Source organism: Halichondria panicea, chromosome 9, assembly GCF_963675165.1.
Source record: "Halichondria panicea chromosome 9, odHalPani1.1, whole genome shotgun sequence".
Lineage (NCBI taxonomy): Eukaryota > Metazoa > Porifera > Demospongiae > Suberitida > Halichondriidae > Halichondria > Halichondria panicea.
In genome coordinates this window covers 4,837,024-4,852,905 of record NC_087385.1, presented here as the reverse complement: position 1 = coordinate 4,852,905, position 15,882 = coordinate 4,837,024, and the positions used below count along the sequence as shown (strand labels likewise).

The 15,882-nt window shown below is 43.4% G+C and overlaps 3 protein-coding genes across 5 annotated transcripts in view; 2 read left to right on the top strand and 1 right to left on the bottom strand.

The window, feature by feature from the left end:
- Positions 1-15,882, top strand: part of LOC135341371 (endoplasmic reticulum mannosyl-oligosaccharide 1,2-alpha-mannosidase-like) — a 35,979-nt gene that overhangs the window by 13,673 nt on the left and 6,424 nt on the right. The gene's annotated exons all lie outside the window — the stretch shown is intronic.
- Positions 9-8,306, bottom strand: LOC135341360 (putative ATP-dependent RNA helicase TDRD12). 3 transcript variants are annotated; one of them, XM_064537882.1, is made up of 44 exons: positions 8,184-8,306; positions 8,015-8,131; positions 7,859-7,959; positions 7,745-7,792; positions 7,485-7,695; positions 7,344-7,436; positions 7,204-7,254; positions 7,056-7,136; positions 6,821-6,991; positions 6,667-6,767; positions 6,573-6,606; positions 6,417-6,524; positions 6,148-6,360; positions 5,881-5,997; positions 5,667-5,760; positions 5,291-5,423; positions 5,101-5,236; positions 4,963-5,027; positions 4,806-4,905; positions 4,544-4,715; positions 4,302-4,423; positions 4,093-4,245; positions 3,786-3,900; positions 3,291-3,340; positions 3,103-3,188; positions 2,952-3,053; positions 2,783-2,890; positions 2,585-2,708; positions 2,475-2,517; positions 2,354-2,424; positions 2,153-2,269; positions 1,989-2,098; positions 1,800-1,910; positions 1,691-1,739; positions 1,575-1,639; positions 1,402-1,524; positions 1,161-1,347; positions 998-1,108; positions 889-946; positions 785-836; positions 615-734; positions 502-565; positions 294-441; positions 9-230 (listed from the first exon to the last, which is right to left on the bottom strand). In XM_064537882.1, the coding sequence occupies exons 1-44, from the start codon at positions 8,217-8,219 to the stop codon at positions 106-108; spliced, it is 4,596 nt and encodes a 1,531-aa protein (XP_064393952.1). In that variant the 5' UTR covers positions 8,220-8,306; the 3' UTR covers positions 9-105. The 3 variants fall into 3 exon arrangements, with proteins under 3 accessions (XP_064393952.1, XP_064393953.1, XP_064393954.1); XM_064537883.1 differs by having other exon boundaries at positions 2,952-3,050; XM_064537884.1 differs by lacking the exons at positions 8,015-8,131; positions 8,184-8,306 and having other exon boundaries at positions 7,485-7,678; positions 7,859-7,898.
- LOC135341366 (glutamine--fructose-6-phosphate aminotransferase [isomerizing] 2-like) lies at positions 8,288-15,664 on the top strand. Its single transcript, XM_064537896.1, has 22 exons — positions 8,288-8,429; positions 8,577-8,736; positions 8,976-9,025; positions 9,097-9,222; positions 9,276-9,334; positions 9,408-9,488; positions 9,560-9,622; positions 9,687-9,748; positions 9,796-9,914; positions 10,178-10,328; positions 10,703-10,776; positions 10,848-10,934; positions 11,042-11,137; positions 11,225-11,322; positions 11,709-11,829; positions 11,953-12,110; positions 12,164-12,278; positions 12,433-12,560; positions 12,617-12,745; positions 12,977-13,015; positions 13,093-13,254; positions 15,471-15,664. The coding sequence occupies exons 1-22, from the start codon at positions 8,423-8,425 to the stop codon at positions 15,513-15,515; spliced, it is 2,130 nt and encodes a 709-aa protein (XP_064393966.1). The 5' UTR covers positions 8,288-8,422; the 3' UTR covers positions 15,516-15,664.

Here is a 15,882-nt window from a genome sequence, read left to right as displayed (position 1 = left end):
TTGCAGGATGTGATAATAATGTCTATGAATAATAATTAATTAATACACAATGATGACAAAATAAGTGATCAAAAAAGCAGGGGAATTAAGACATGTAATCATTGGTTATAAGAAAAAATCTTTCTCTTCATAGTCTGAACCTTCTAATTCGCTATGAGAGCTCTCTGAGGAGAACAGGTGTGACCTAGTGGGGATAGTAGGCCTCAGGGCAGGAGAGTCATCTTCTTCAACTGCAGAAATGAAAAGTATACGTTATATGACTTGAGAAATCATTAATGACAGACCCAGCTTACCATTGGTGACCTCTTGACAGCGATTGAAATCAGTAGAGAACATTGGTAGTTTATCAGCTTTGTTCATCAGGAAAGGCCACCAATCATCACTCGACTTTTTTGTCAGAGAGATGAGTACCTCCAAAGCAGTCGACACGAACTCACACTCCTAACATTGCGATAGGTAGGGTTAGTCAGATAGCTAGTATGACACACACACACACGTTACCTTGACTGCGATGCTTCCACAGAGAGTTAAATCAAAGCCATACAACACATCTCCTTGTTCAGCTCTAGAAATCACACTTTAGTATATAGTTATTCAACACGTAAAACAAACACCTGAAGGCTACTTCTCTCTCCTTGAAAACAACATTTATATTCTGGCAGTCGCAATCTCTAAGCTGAACAGCAAGGACAATGCATGATTTTCGCTGACTCCACAGGACTCTGGGGCAAATCCTACGGAGAAGAAGTTATTCACGCCCATGTACAGTATGCACTATACTTACAGTGTTCCCTCTTTTGCTGGTTGAGTCACCTCAGAGCTTTTGACATCAGTTTCTGAGCAAAATAGCATAATATTCAACATTAATTTTGTTGTCACAAAACTCACTACTTTTCTTCTTGTTAGGCACAATACTAAGGTCAAATTTTGCCCTGAAAAGTTCCATCTGAAATTATAACACAAGATATAGTGGAGCAAACTGGCTGCATGCACCTACCACAACAAAGTGGCAATCAAGGGCCTCCCACCAAGAGCTGCCACACAGCTGTTCTCTATACGAGAGCTCTGAGCTCAGATTCCACAAGATATTGACGAGAATAGAGCCACACTGAAACAAAACAACAAGATACTGAGCACTTTCTCAAGTTAGACTATTTCACCTCAAGCTTCTCTAGTTTGCTCTGTAAGTGCCTTGAGGTAACAAGTGCCCCAGGTGACAAGAGTGTCCTCATAACACGAGCAGCTTCCTCGTGAGTCGAGAGGCAGTCCAACAGATTCAGGCAAGACAGAGCAGCTGCCTCGTTCAGCACGTAGCTACAACATGCTTCAACCAGTTTAGCTATATCCCTACAAGAAAACACATAATACATACATGTACGTTTGGATACATTGCAAGCTTACTGAACAACCCAGGAGCTTTCATTGGTCAACAGTAGGACATCGAAGACGCCAGCTTTTACAGCCATATTTGGATGATCCAGTAAGGAAAACAGACAGTGAATGATGCCATTGGATGGCTGATACCTGTAGGGAGACGAAATGAATATGGAGTTAATAATATCATGCAGTTTTACCCCGCATAGAATGAAGCAAGCTTGAGTAGTTGCAGAGTGGTCATCACCAGTTGAGTGCTGCCTCTCTGTGTGTATATAGTCATGTCATAAACATTACAGTGCATACAAAAACTCACCTTCAACAAATCCACTGCCCAGTGCATTTCTTTCAAGCAGCTTCCGAGCCTACAGAACAAGATCCCCACTCTTAACTTCCTGTACATAAATACAACAGAACACACGTACCATTTGCTTGAGGCAGACAATCCTCTCACGATGTGTACACAAGCATCATCTTCCACTTCTCTTAAGCCAACAAGCAAAGGAGACAGTTCATGAAAGTTGCTAGCTACATACCTACATGTAACAAAGAAAGATGTCAGAAAATTAATGTGCATACGTATAGTATTACATGTATATTACCAGCACACTTACATAGGATTGTTGACCATCAGATATTCTAGTAATTGCGCCAACTGCAGCTGATTGACTTTTGACATTGTGAGCCCTGTGACTGCTTCAGAGATAATACCAACAGGCAGAAGCTGAGGGAAATGAAACACAATCATTGAGAATGTCGTAGCAATAATAGTGACAACCTTTGCTGGTGAGGGAGACCTTGTTTTGTCCAAGAAGCAGTTGTGCAGGCTAGCGTTTGTTATCAGGTGAGTCAGTGAGAGAACAGGTGTGCTGCCCTCAGGGAGAGTGCCTATCACCTGGAGAATTACACAAGTAACAGATGAATACCAACCATTAATTGTTTGTGCCAAATTTCTGATGCTATTTTGTGCTGAACTCACTTCTGCAGTGAAGTTGGTGTCCCTTGTCAAGTCCCAGAGAATGTCCCCACTGCCATCTGGCCAGACCACCTCTGAAGAGAGAGTTAAATACTGAACTACAGACAATAGGTCATTAACTCACCATCTGTATGTGTTAGGGAGCACTTGATGGCCTGTGCTGGTAGCTGTATGCATATGTATGTACACACACAAACAAGAGATGACACAGAGTGACAGAACACTAAGCCTCACCTCCAGGCACGTCTGATCGATGGGTTGAACCAGCTGATTGGCCACCCACTCAGTGTCACCATGGTCAATGAAGAATACCTCATACTGTTCATCCCTTCTCTCTCGAATCAGCCCTCGATACCATCTTCATGAATACACAAATACGTAACTTTTGTACATGAACTGGGTAGAGTTGTGTTAGCTGACTATTCTTGTTACCTCGCATCTAGTGGGAACTGGGCAGCACACAAGGAACCTTCCTGGAAAACAGCAGTGGATAGTCTCATAATATCATGGCAGTTCAGTTTCTCTTCCATCTCATCCAGCCTGTATATGCCAACAAAATTAATGGTCAAATAGTAAAATGGCGTTCTCCGTAACAACATACTCTGTGTGGTTCTTAACCAGCTGTACATACAAGTGGCTGGGACTGGACACAGCTGACACGCACACCTCCGTCCTCTCATGGGCAGGCAGTGTGGACCAGCTGCTGCATGGAACAACATGTTTCAGCATGAGCATAACAACACGTACTGTACCTTATCTCTGCTGTGGAGTGGTCTGCTTCAACAAGAGCTGCCCTCACTCTCGATAGATGCTCTACATTCTTCTCAGCATATCCAGCCTACAGTACAAGAGATTGAACTGGTGGTCATTAACAGAATTTGCACACACACACTTGGAACGTTATTTTTTCATATGCATGCTGCAATAATATCTGCTGTACCTTTACCAGCTCTTTTGCAGGGTTGCACAGAGCCGTGTTAACTTTCAGTCCTAAGCAGCAGTGAAGGTAATAAGGTGACATACAAACATAAACACACACACACACAATCTAGGGGTAAAGAGTGGGGCATAGTGGGAAGAATGGGAAGAGTGGGATACACGGTCTAATGGTAAAGAGTGGGGCATAGTGGGAAGAGTGGGATACACAGTCTAATGGTAAAGAGTGGGGCATAGTGGGAAGAATGGGAATAGTGGGATACACAGTCTAATGGTAAAGAGTGGGGCATAGTGGGAAGAATGGGAATAGTGGGATACACAGTCTAATGGTAAAGAGTGGGGCATAGTGGGAAGAATGGGAAGAGTGGGATACACAGTCTAATGGTAAAGAGTGGGGCAGTGGGAAGAAAGGGGACAAGAGTGGGATACACAGTCTAATGGTAAAGAGTGGGGCATAGTGGGAAGAAAGGGGATAAGAGTGGGATACACACAGTCATACTGTTTAGTGAGACTCTATGCTCGACTGGGTTCAGCCACACACACTGGGCACACTTGACGGCTATCCTCCCCACGAGCACCTCGCCCTCCATCAGACCACGTGAGAAGTCAACAGCCTGAGAGACAAAAATAAATGTATGACAGGGCGCAGTAACAGAAAAACTCATAATTGACAAAGACAGCCAGGCCCAAAAGTCCTTTTTAAGATGTACAGTACTGTACGAAAGGTAAAGATCACCTAATTCTCTGGCTATAACCTATGGTCTTTTTCCGAAAATAGGAAACTGTGCTATGGGTAGATACTGTACCTCTTGCGACCAATCTTTGTCCTTATCTCCTGGTCTGAGTCCACACAAGAACACCTCCGTCACTTGGGCAGGGATGGTGAGGAACTCATCGGGAAGTTCCAACAACTGGTTTAGGTCCACGATCTGAACACTGCCGTGATCAATGAGTCGAACCTGGAGATAGAGTATCAGTCATTTCCTCTCTTTGGCCAACCGAACAAGATGCATACCCTGGCTTTCTCCTTGTGAGGGAAACAGAAACCGAGCGGATGGGAGAACTTCAACACTCTCACACGATGGTAGCTACCATCCACGCCCTCCAGAGCACAGTACACACCTTCACACACATCATCTGTCATGGTACAATGTACATAAATATCATGATCTTCTTAACAGCTATGGGAGTATAACTTTCTGTTTTCCTCATGACTCGAGCTATGGGAATCAAGTATGCAATGTCTTCCAGACTCACATTTGAGTAGTTTGTTCTCTGGTGTTGAGTAGAAGCGTGACAGTCTGAGTGAGACGGTGATGGGGGTGGTTGGATTGTTGCCCTCCATACGGACTCCACCTCGGGCCTCAGGGTGGTGCTTCAATACAGACACCCACAGCCGAGTGGCATTAGACACATGGAACACTTTGACCTGTCATAACATTCTTTATAATAACGCTTAGCATTGCATAAGCACAGAAAACGGTACACACACTTTAAATAAGATGACCATGCAACGTACCTCAAGCGTTCCACTTGCTGGCAGCTGTGCCGGAGGAGGGCAATGCTTAATGATCACAGGATGGGAGGAAGGTGCGTGGAGACTGGGGCACATGGCGATACTGGGGGAGAGGGGACAATGACCATACAGCTGACATGTTGCCAAGGTAATAGCGTACTTGCAAACTCCCCAAGCCTTGAGGTGATAACAGAGGTCATAGCTACTTCTCAACTTGTCCTTCTCCTGTATCAAAATACAGCATGTAGTAACTGTGCTATAATTATATATACAGTACACACAAATCAGCAAAAATTACCTGTTGGTACTTATCAAACATATCTTGCAAAGCAGTCGGTACGGCCTGAGCAGTTCTCTTGAGCAGGTCCACTAACAAGCCACTGCGACTAGCGTCACCCTTAGTGACCACCACTGTACAGTGACACTGCTCACCCCTGCACGAGCACTACTACTGAGCATGTGCAACAGTGAAAAGGGGCGGAGCTGACCTTAAGAGGGAGGGGTAGAGCAGAGAGAGTCGTCGTTGAAATCCTAGTTTGGACTGCGGGAGACTATAGTGTAACACACACTGCACAGTTGGTCTCTCGTATCTCATGAGGTCCAGCTTCTCATCAGAAACCACTATAATGGATAGTGTAGTGAACCAATGCATTCTATAGCTCTAAGGGAGTTTTAAGGCCATGACCATTCACAATGAAATATTTCAATTCGAAAGCAATCACTGATCGAAATACATCATTCGACAGGCTTTTCAAAGGGCTACAACGCATTTTTTTATTGTGAAAATGCACTTGTCAAGTTTTGAGCCGGAAAAACCCTATTTTTGAGGCCAACAAAAACTATAATAGAATGGAATTAACGCACCAACTACTCCAGAGTCAGCAAGAGCTGCTGCTATTATATCACAGTCACAATCACTCTGGACGTTCACACACGGGCAGCTGTGCAACTGAGCAACCTACAGAATAGCGTTTTGATTTCCCAGTATTATTATAATACAGTACATCAACGTGTTTACAATATCATAAAACTATACATTGTACTGCACATACATGCATATACGTAATTGTTACAGTACCTGTTGTATTTCCAGAGCCTCCTCCACAGACGAAGTGCAAATGACTACATTGCCTCTGGTCAAATAATCAACAACAGCTGACAGCCTCTCTCCATCACTGCAGCATACAACAACCTCCTGCAAGAAATAAAGACAGCTCAAACAAACTGTTCACAGGAAATTTTACAAGTACCGAAAGTGGTAAAATTTACAAACAAACTGTTTAGTAAATTAATTCTTGTATACTACAATCATGCTGCGTATAAGTATGTTTTCAAATACTCTCACCATTCCGGCTTGCTTCTTGACGATTGCCTCTGTTGCACTGGTGAGGATAGTGACAGGCTCAGTAGTGCAGGCAGCTGCCAAGGAGTGGACTAGAGGTGACCAAACAGACTCCGTTATGACCACCTGGTTGAGGTTCCCAGAGCGACAGGCCGAGACAATCTCCTTGACTTCATCACGAAACTTTGAGGAGAGGTCACATGCATCGTCCAAAACCTGTTAAGTTAGAAACTTGAACAAGAGTGCATCATCACATGACATACAGTACGCACCAGTTTAAGAACATGCCTCAAAGACAACGCCTTCTTTGCCAGTAGCTTGACGATGGAGGTTGGGGTACCCACTAGCACGTCCACTCCATTGATGAGGGACACTACAGCCTAAGAAACAAAATCCATATAAGCATTGACATAATGATAAAATCTAACCTCATATTCAATTCCCAGGTAAGTGCAGCAACATCTGCAAGTAAAATCTTACATAATGACATCCGTACAATTTTCTTGAGAGAGCTGTCCCTACCTCAAAGGTTTCTCAGCACTCATCCAAGAGAGTATTCTCTTTGCTTGGATGTGTGCACTCTTAGCTTGCCAACTAGTTCCAACAACAACCAATAGCGACGGCTGTAGGACAAGAATACTTACATACCATAACACACTACTCAAGTCTGCCTCACTCCTTCAGAGCAGGAGAAGGTCCCAATATCAGCCAGGATTGGTAGTAGATAAGAGAGAGTCTTCCCAGTACCAGACGGTGAGATAAGCACCACACTGTACCCTTGCCATAAGTAAGGCCACGCATGGGCCTGGGCTGGTGTAGGGGATTTGAAACGCAGGGACAGGAGCCCCTACAGTCAAGTATGTACCAATAATTGGTGATGATTGGGAAATGCAAAATAGGATGGTGCCAACCTTTTGAACGGAGCCTGGAAATGAAGATGTCTCTAACGAGTTCCAACACACCAGCTCCTGCCCACCCTCAATGTACACCTCCTGTGGAGATAATGAAATGATCATGAGAGTATGTGTGAGAGTGTAGAGAGGGGACAGTATAGCTTACTGGTGTTACTGGTGGTTTTCTTTTGCTGATGTTTTTAGCGACTTCATCAACCTGCATGGGTAAAGGTTAGATATCAGAGGCTCAGTTAACAGAGTTTGGTACAAATGTAGGAGGCATTCAGGAGCTTACATACAACACACCTTTGACAATTGAAATGGTTGTGATGGCAACTCAGACTCGATAGATACAGGAGCTGCTTTGTCAGCATGTACTAGGCACTCATTGAAGCTTCTCTACAGCAATATAGTACAGTTATGAATCAACACACCGATGATGTTTACCTGAACACCACCAGTTTTCAAATAGAGAGTTGCCATATTCCCTGGCTCCAGGAGAGCATCGAGTGTGCAGTCGCCATTGAGTCCCTTAAGTAGCTGCATCACCTCATCAGACCACCTCTCAAGGCCCTCCTTAGATGGCCTGATGCCCTTCAAATAATAGCGGTTAAGAAGAGGTGGGGCCTCTCGAAGGTTGGCTGGCATAGGAAAGCAACTGCAAAATAATGCATGGCAGTGTGGTTGGAGATGTATTAAGTGCAAACCTTCTCATGTGGCTTGATATTTGAGCAGCTTCGTCAATCAAGAATATCCTGTAAACACAAAGTCATGCATGATTTGGTGCAGGTGGTGATTGGACACATTTCTGCAGTACTAACTCAGCCTGTGTTCCTAGTTGCCCAGCCAGCAGTGAGACAATCTTTCCCCTCTTCCACACACCCCCGTTACGAACCAGGCACAAATCATCTTCACGGAAGGTCTGCAATCAATGAATCATAACGATGATGGCGTTATCTTTGCAGTAACATAGACACCTTCTTCGTCCCTGACTCTAGTTCACTTTCCTCCAGTGCTGTCAGCTCCACCTCTAACAATGGCAGCTGCTCAATCTCCTCTCTTGTAGAGCCCCACACACAACCATCGTCAGTGAACTGAGTGGGGTGTTCAAGAGCTTAGAGGAAGCTTCATTTGATTGCTACTTACACGAAGAACAGAAAACTTCCCAGTGCATGCAGCCATTAGAATCAGAATTTCCTCCTTGTAAGTGTAAAAGTCCACGTGGCTTGCTTTTGCAGCTGCCTGATGTCATATAACGTCATAGCTAAAGTAGTGTAGTAGATGATATAAATTACGATCTAGTAGAGAAGGACATTTCTATCATCTTCAACGGAAAGAAGCTCACAGGATTTAACCTAACGTAGAGAAAAGGAGTGACAATAATTATGTGTGGTGAGTATTGTATTAAATCCCATGCAAATATTCATTGCAGCACCTCCACCATTAATGTTATTTCTTCCCCACATCCTCGTACCCTAACCAAAATGCACGTATACCTCCCCCCGGCCCCATGGTCATAATTATTGATACCCCCTGTAGGAATATTCGGGTACCTCAACTACTTGACCCCTAGAACGCGTCAGTTCATCTTGGAGAGTCTGATTAAAGGCCTCCAGAGGCTAGAGTATCGAGGGTACGACTCTGCAGGTGTGGCATTTGACACTGACGACCAGGATGGGCAGGGACTGGCCAAAATCAGGTGCTCCTATTGACCCCCCCCCCCTGCACGATTTGTGTGTACTGTGGCATGACTCAAAGTATTTATGTACATTAACTTATGCCTTTGTTTACATTAACTGATGTTGTTGCCATTTTGGAATTGTCAATAGTCACATGCATGTGGACAGTCATGTACATGTGATATGTCCTGTGATACTTGTATGCACTGCTGTGAGATTTTCACCACTGTGTGTGTGATATGTGCTGTGTTTCTTCCAGACTGGTGAAAACCAAGGGCAAAGTGTGTGTCCTCAACGAGTCCATATTCTGTGAGTTGCTACCCACTCATCCATCAATGTGTAAACGCCTACATGTAGCTTGCACCGCTCTTCTCCTGCAGCTGCAGAGGATCTTAACTTGGACAGTGAGATGGCTACACATGTGGGCATTGCTCACACCAGATGGGCCACTCATGGAGTCCCTAACTTTGTCAACTCACATCCACAGAGATCGGACCTTGACAATGGTATGATGATTGAAATTTGGTCATAATTTGGGGTTCTATACCACCCTCTTCAGGTTTTCTGGTGGTACATAATGGGATCATCACCAACTACAAAGATATCAAGCAGTTCCTGGTGAGTACCCGGCACACAATGTACTATTGTGTGTGTTAATTCTCAGGCTACTCCATACTATCATCATTGTTAGGAGGAGAGAGGTTTCAGTTTTGAATCAGATACAGACACTGAAGTCATACCAAAGCTTATGAAGTACTTCTATGACTCTCAGGTGTGTGAGAATAGGGGAAGCTAGGTCTCTTTATACGTACTGCCATTAATTTGTAAGTTTATTGTGTACAGTGTGCAGATGATGGTGACAAGCCCACTTTGAGGGAGCTGTTGGAACAGGTTGTTCAGCAACTGGTGAGCTTACCACTAGTAGTAGCTGACCACCTCTGTACAATGCTCCTTGTCTGTCCATTCTCAGGAAGGTGCATTTGCTCTTGTGTGTAAGAGTGCCTTCTTCCCTGGAGAGATAGCTGCTGCCAGGTAATGCAACCATTCGGCTGCACTCTGTTAATTTCATAAATTATTAGGAGGGGGAGCCCCTTACTGATAGGCATCAAGAGTGACAATGGGCCAGCTGACAATATTGACGTCCTCTACACGTCACCATTCCGTTCTCCTCAAGCGGACCCGTTTGACGTGCTCGAAGGTGGGTGTGGTGTGTGTGGGGTACTCTGCAGGGATTGAGGTTATCATTTAACACTAAATGTGAACATTGCATGTGATTGCTACACAGCATTGTCTTTTATTAATCATGTTGCCAAGAGCTTACAGTGAATGGCGGGTTTTCACATATCAAACACCCTACATGTACATGTACATTTATATGTTGAATAGCATAGTATCGCTATAAAATTATTTGTCTCTGAGTATACACTAGGGTTGGGCCATCTCCCCCTCCCCCATATCTAGACTATTCTGCTGGCCTCTCGGTCCCGGAGGAGCCATCACCTCCGAAGATCACTCGTCCAGACATGATCAGGACAAACAGCATCACTATCATCAACCCTGACTCCTGTAACAAGGACATACGGGCTGAGTACTTCTTTGCTTCAGATGCAAGGTGCTTATAATAATATCTGTGCGCTGAATCTGAATTTAAAACATTGCTATTTACTATCTGTACAGTATGTATATATTTTTTTATAAAGAGAGTGTTGTACTTAAAACGTTTGCTTTTATACAAGATGTGTGTTGAGCGTGTGTGTGTGTGTGTGTGTGTGCGTGTGTGTGTGTGTGTGTGTGTGTGTGTGTGTGTGTGTGTGTGTGCATGCGTGCGTGCGTGCGTGCGTGCGTGCGTGCGTGCGTGCGTGCGTGTGTGTGTGTGTGTTGAGCATGTGTGCGTGTGCGTGTGTGTGTGTGCGTGCGTGTGTGTGTTGAGTGTGTGTGTACTGTATTGTGTAGTGCATGACCTCATTGGTTGATTGGTGTGTGCAGTGCCATCATCGAGCACACCAATCGAGTGGTCTACCTCGAGGACGAGGACGTGGCAGCTGTCTCCTCTGATGGAGGTGGGTGGGGGAAAACTGTCTGTCCCCATTATTAAGAGTCGATTATGATACTTCTTTTCCCACTCTGACAGTGTTGACAATTCATCGACTCAAGAGAGGCGGTGCCATGCAGAGGAAGGTACACACACTCAAGATGAAGCTCCAAGAAATAATGAAAGGTGATTAGCTGTCAAGTATGTAATTGTGTTGTCATATTTATGTCTCACTCTGTAATATTGTTTGTGTGTCAAGCTACAGTGTGGTTTATGATGCGTGTATTAATTAGGGAGCTACAAGTACTTCATGCAAAAGGAGATCTTTGAGCAGCCCGAGAGTGTGGTGAATACAATGAGGGGGCGTGTGTTATATGACCAGCACAAGGGTGAGCTGATACCATAGCGTACCGAACTGAGTGTGTGCCCATGCATGCATCACCGAGTGATCACGCTTCTCTCTATATGTTCCTTAGTGGTGCTGGGTGGTCTCAATAGTCACATCTCTGTCATACGTCGCTGCCGGAGACTCATCTTCATTGCGTGTGGGACGAGCTATCACAGTGCATTAGCAGTGAGTTGGTCGGCCTTATGTTCCCATTGGTGGTGCTCTAATACATGTAGGTGAAACACTTTCCCAGTGTGTATGGAATACTATCCCCCACTCTGTCCCACTATATCCCCAGGGTTTAATCCTAGATTTAAAATGGGGGAGGGAGGGAGGAGATTTGGGCACGCGTAAGCGCGTTGCAAAATGTTTAGCTATGCCCATTTTTGTTGATTATACATCATAACGCATCACAGTACATCTACCTTATATTTAACGATATGTAGTACTAATGTGATGATGTCATTGTTCTACAACATTTTTGGGGGGGAAGGTTCACCCCTGCCCCCCCCCCCCCTACTAGATGAAACCCTGATCCCACTATCCCCCATGAACTATGTTTTCTGTTACAGACCCGTCAGCTTGTTGAGGAGTTGACTGAGTTGCCCGTGATGGTGGAGCTCTCCTCCGACTTCATGGACCGCACAACACCCATCTTTAGAGATGATGTCACTTTCTTCATCAGCCAGTCAGGTGTGACTAACTGAAATTGAAAGCTTACTGTGTATAATAATTCCATCGTGCATGTGTACCGTACGTAATGTATGTGTATAGTACAGTAGCTGTGTTGTGTATTTAAGTTCCCTGTGCTCCCAGGTGAAACTGCAGACACACTGAATGCGATGCGTTACTGCAAGTCCAAAGGTGCCCTCGTTGTGGGTATAACCAATACTGTCGGGAGCACCATCAGTCGCGAGACTCATTGTGGTATCCATGTCAACGCTGGCCCTGAGATTGGAGTAGCAAGTACCAAGGTAGGCTGGCAGTGAGTCACACAATATACTATATCGTGTTGCCATGCACACAGGCCTACACAAGTCAGTTTATAGCACTCGTCATGTTTGCTCTGGTTATGAGTGAGGACCGAGTTAGCATGCAGCCACGGAGGAGGCAAATCATGGACTGCTTGAAGATCATTCCAGGTGACTCTACTGTGTATATCACACTGTACACACTGACACTGACACTGACACTCTACTGTGCATGCATACCACTTTGTATGGTTTTGATGGTTTGCCCATACTTTGAGTTTGCATTTCCCATGTTTCCTGTATAATATATGTGTCTCTCTTGTAGATCTGATCAGAGAGACTCTTTCCCTGGATTCTAAGATATCTGACCTGGCCAAGCAACTTTATGAGCAGAAGAGTCTGATTGTTATGGGCAGGGGCTACAACTATGCTACCTGTCTGGAGGGAGCTCTTGTAAGATACAAAACTCATATTTTTTTGTGTTGTTTATTAATCTTTCGTTTGTGCAGAAAATAAAAGAGCTAACGTACATGCATTCTGAGGGAATACTCAGTGGTGAATTAAAGCATGGACCTCTGGCAATGATAGATAAACACATGCCTTGCATCATGGTCATCACCAAGGACAACACTTACAAGGTCTCAGTGACAGGATTGATGAATGTGGTTGTGTAGGCTTCCTGTCCGGTAATTAGTGACCTCATACATTATTGTTATGAGTCATCACTTAATTTGGCTTTGTGCTTTTATTACCTCATTAAGGGAAGGGAGTGCACAGTACTTGGTTTGTTATACCTGCTGTTTATGGCTGAGCCTTTAATTGTAATGTATAATTTAAAGATATAATTGATTAACTTTTTTTCTTCACAGAAATGTTTGAACGCACTACAACAAGTGTCTGCTCGCTCTGTAAGTCCTAACAGCCCTCTGGTGTACACAGCATGTGTGTCTAACCCCCTCCCCCCCTCTCCTCCGCTCCACTCCAGGGTCAGCCAATCATCATCTGCACCAAGTCAGACAGTGATCTGACAGGGAAGGGCTCGATCACAATGGAGGTCCCTCAGGTCGTTGACTGTCTACAGGGGGTGCTCACCGTCATACCATTGCAGCTGCTCTCCTACCATATTGCCACTCTCAAAGGATTTGATGTGAGTAATTAGTCACTGCACTCCCCCCTCTATTGTTCGGGCAGACAGAGGGGGGGGGGGAGAGTATTTCGGGCAGACAGAGGGGGGGGGGGGGGAGAGTATTTCGAAGTACAAAGCGGAGGAAGTACTAATTGATTTAATTACTACAAGTTGAATGAAGCTCAGAGTGTGGGAGTATGCCATGCAAGATCAATACTTACACAGTTCAATTACCCTCCCTCATAGGAACCAGAGACACTGTGTAATTGGTGGTACTACAGTTCATTTAGTCTAGAGAGTAGATTACCACAAATGTGTGAGTAGTTGTACTTAAATGTAAATATCTTTTGATTGAAGTATTTCTAAGAAATGGTGTTGATACCTGTGTGTAGATGAATGACTGAACTACAACATATCCAAAAATGTTTCCATGGAAACATAAGGTGGTGGGTTTGTGGTGATTAATAGAACAACAGCAAATTGTTATAGTGGGTAATGGTTAGAGTAATAAAACAGTAATCTTGTACAGCTAAGGTCCTAGACTTCATCACTTGTAGTTTTTTTGTACAAAGATCAAAGGAAAAACTATGCTAACAAATGCCATAGACTAGGATCTACAACTGTAGTAACCACAGACCGTGCTCTATTATTCTGTGGTTGGCATTTTTGGAACAGTTTGGTAGTTAGAGCATGGCTGGGGTAGTTAGAGCACAGTTGGTGGTCAAAATAATTGCCATCGAATTTTATAATAGCTACAACTGCTCCATGGTTGCAATAGCTACAACTGCTCCACGGTTGCAATAGCTACAACTGCTCCACGGTTGCAATGCGAGTACAGCTAAGTGATTCTATAAGCTTCTAGCAATGCTATCTTGCTAACAAAGGCTTTATTCTCGAGTAAAGGCTAGTTTTGCTTACCAGTACGTTGAAGGCCATTGCAGTCTCTCCAGAATCAGAAATAGCAAAATCTTTTCGTAGAAGGTTGCTATTCTACTTAGTAGTTAGCTCTATACTAGAGCCGATAGCTATTGGTAGCTGCAAGAAGCTAAAAACTACAAACCAGTTAATGCACTGTTTTACGCTCGTGCTCAATGGATATTATTGGCCTCGCGGAAGTTCTCGAAGCATCATGTAGCACTCGGCTTCGCCTCGAGCTACATAAGCTTCTCGAACTTCCGCTTGGCCAATAATATCCATAGAGCACTCGCAACCGTGCATTAACTAGTACTTATAATTGTTCAATGGTTTAAGTATCTTGGCCATCCCTTTATGGGTGTTACAAATGTTCACAGTGTTTATAATTCATGATTTACTGGTTTTCAGGTACATTTTTGGTTAGAGTAATAACTTTTGAAAAATTAATAGCTTAGCTTTCAAATTTCTGTAGTAAGTTTACAGATAAATGGGCTACATTTTGATACCAAGAACATCCTATATGCTTATTCCATTGCTGAGATAACACTGAAAAGCTACATAATTTACTATTTTCTACTGTTTTAATGACATCAGCAGCTGCAAACCACAAACCAATGATGCTTTAATCAACCACAAACGTAATTAAAAGTGGACATACAGTTATTGTACGCCCACTTACGTGGTTAATTTGAGTGTCATCGATTTGTGGTTAGCAGCTTGAAAACAGTAGAAAATAGTAGAATATGTAGTTTTTCAGTGATATCTCAACAATGGAATAAGCATATAGGATGTTCTTGGTATCAAAATGTAGCCCATTTATTTGTAAACTTACCATAAAACTTTTAAAGCTAAGCTATAAATGTTTCAGAAAATATTACTCTAACCAAAAGTGTACCTAAAAACCGGTAAATCATGAATTATAGACACTGTGAGCATATGTAAGACCCATAAAGGAATGGTCAGGATACCTAAACCATTAAACTATTGTGTGATAAAAGTCTAAGACCTTAGCTGTTTAAGGTTAGTGTTTTATTACTCTAACCGATTACCCACTATAACAATTTGCTGTTGTTCTATTAATCACCACAAACCCACCACCTTATGTTTCCATGGAAACATTTTTGGATATGTTCTAGTTCAGTCATTCATCTACACACAGGTATCAACACTATTTCTTAGAAATGCTCCAATCAAAAGATATTTACATTTCAGTACAACTACTCACACATTTGTGGTAATCTACTCTCTAGACTAAATGAACTGTAATTATGTCTAGACTACCTTTTAATGTCTGTGTCAAAATGTTTTTCCCATTGCTGCAGGTGGACTGTCCTCGACACTTGGCTAAAAGTGTCACTGTAGAGTGATCGATATATGTACTCATCAAGACTCTATAGGTTGATTTTTGACATTCTTACACTGCCATTATGCATGTAACTGCTTCTTTTTTTATGGTACAGTAATATACACGTGTTTCATGAATTATCTCAGGTATCACATTATTAGCTGTATCCTGTACTGTGCCAACCTCTCTAATTAGTCTAGCAGTGTTGTCCTGTAAGTATTGTGCAGTGGGTGGGTGTGGTAATTCATACGTACACATGTGCTCATACGTGAACTCACGAAAGTATAGATGTTCACTGCATGTAATAATACTCAAGTTTTAAATTTACCGTATAGCGCGAATTAAATTTCGCTGATTTTGTGAGTTAGCAATCCTACACAAAATGAATT

Bases quoted from the DNA above. Each gene is read 5' to 3' on its own strand.
- LOC135341360 (XM_064537882.1), bottom strand. From the start codon at position 8,219: ATGGCTGCATGCACTGGGAAGTTTTCTGTTCTTCGT. The intron at 5,237-5,290 runs GTCAGCTCCGCC...GTGCTCGTGCAG, and splicing joins CTCTACCCCTCCCTCTTAAG to GGGTGAGCAGTGTCACTGTA. The intron at 3,189-3,290 runs GTACAGCAGATA...CTTGTACTGTAG, and splicing joins CTGCAAAAGAGCTGGTAAAG to GCTGGATATGCTGAGAAGAA.
- LOC135341366 (XM_064537896.1), top strand. The intron at 9,915-10,177 runs GTGGGTGTGGTG...CCCCATATCTAG, and splicing joins CCCGTTTGACGTGCTCGAAG to ACTATTCTGCTGGCCTCTCG. The intron at 13,016-13,092 runs GTAAGTCCTAAC...GCTCCACTCCAG, and splicing joins AACAAGTGTCTGCTCGCTCT to GGTCAGCCAATCATCATCTG.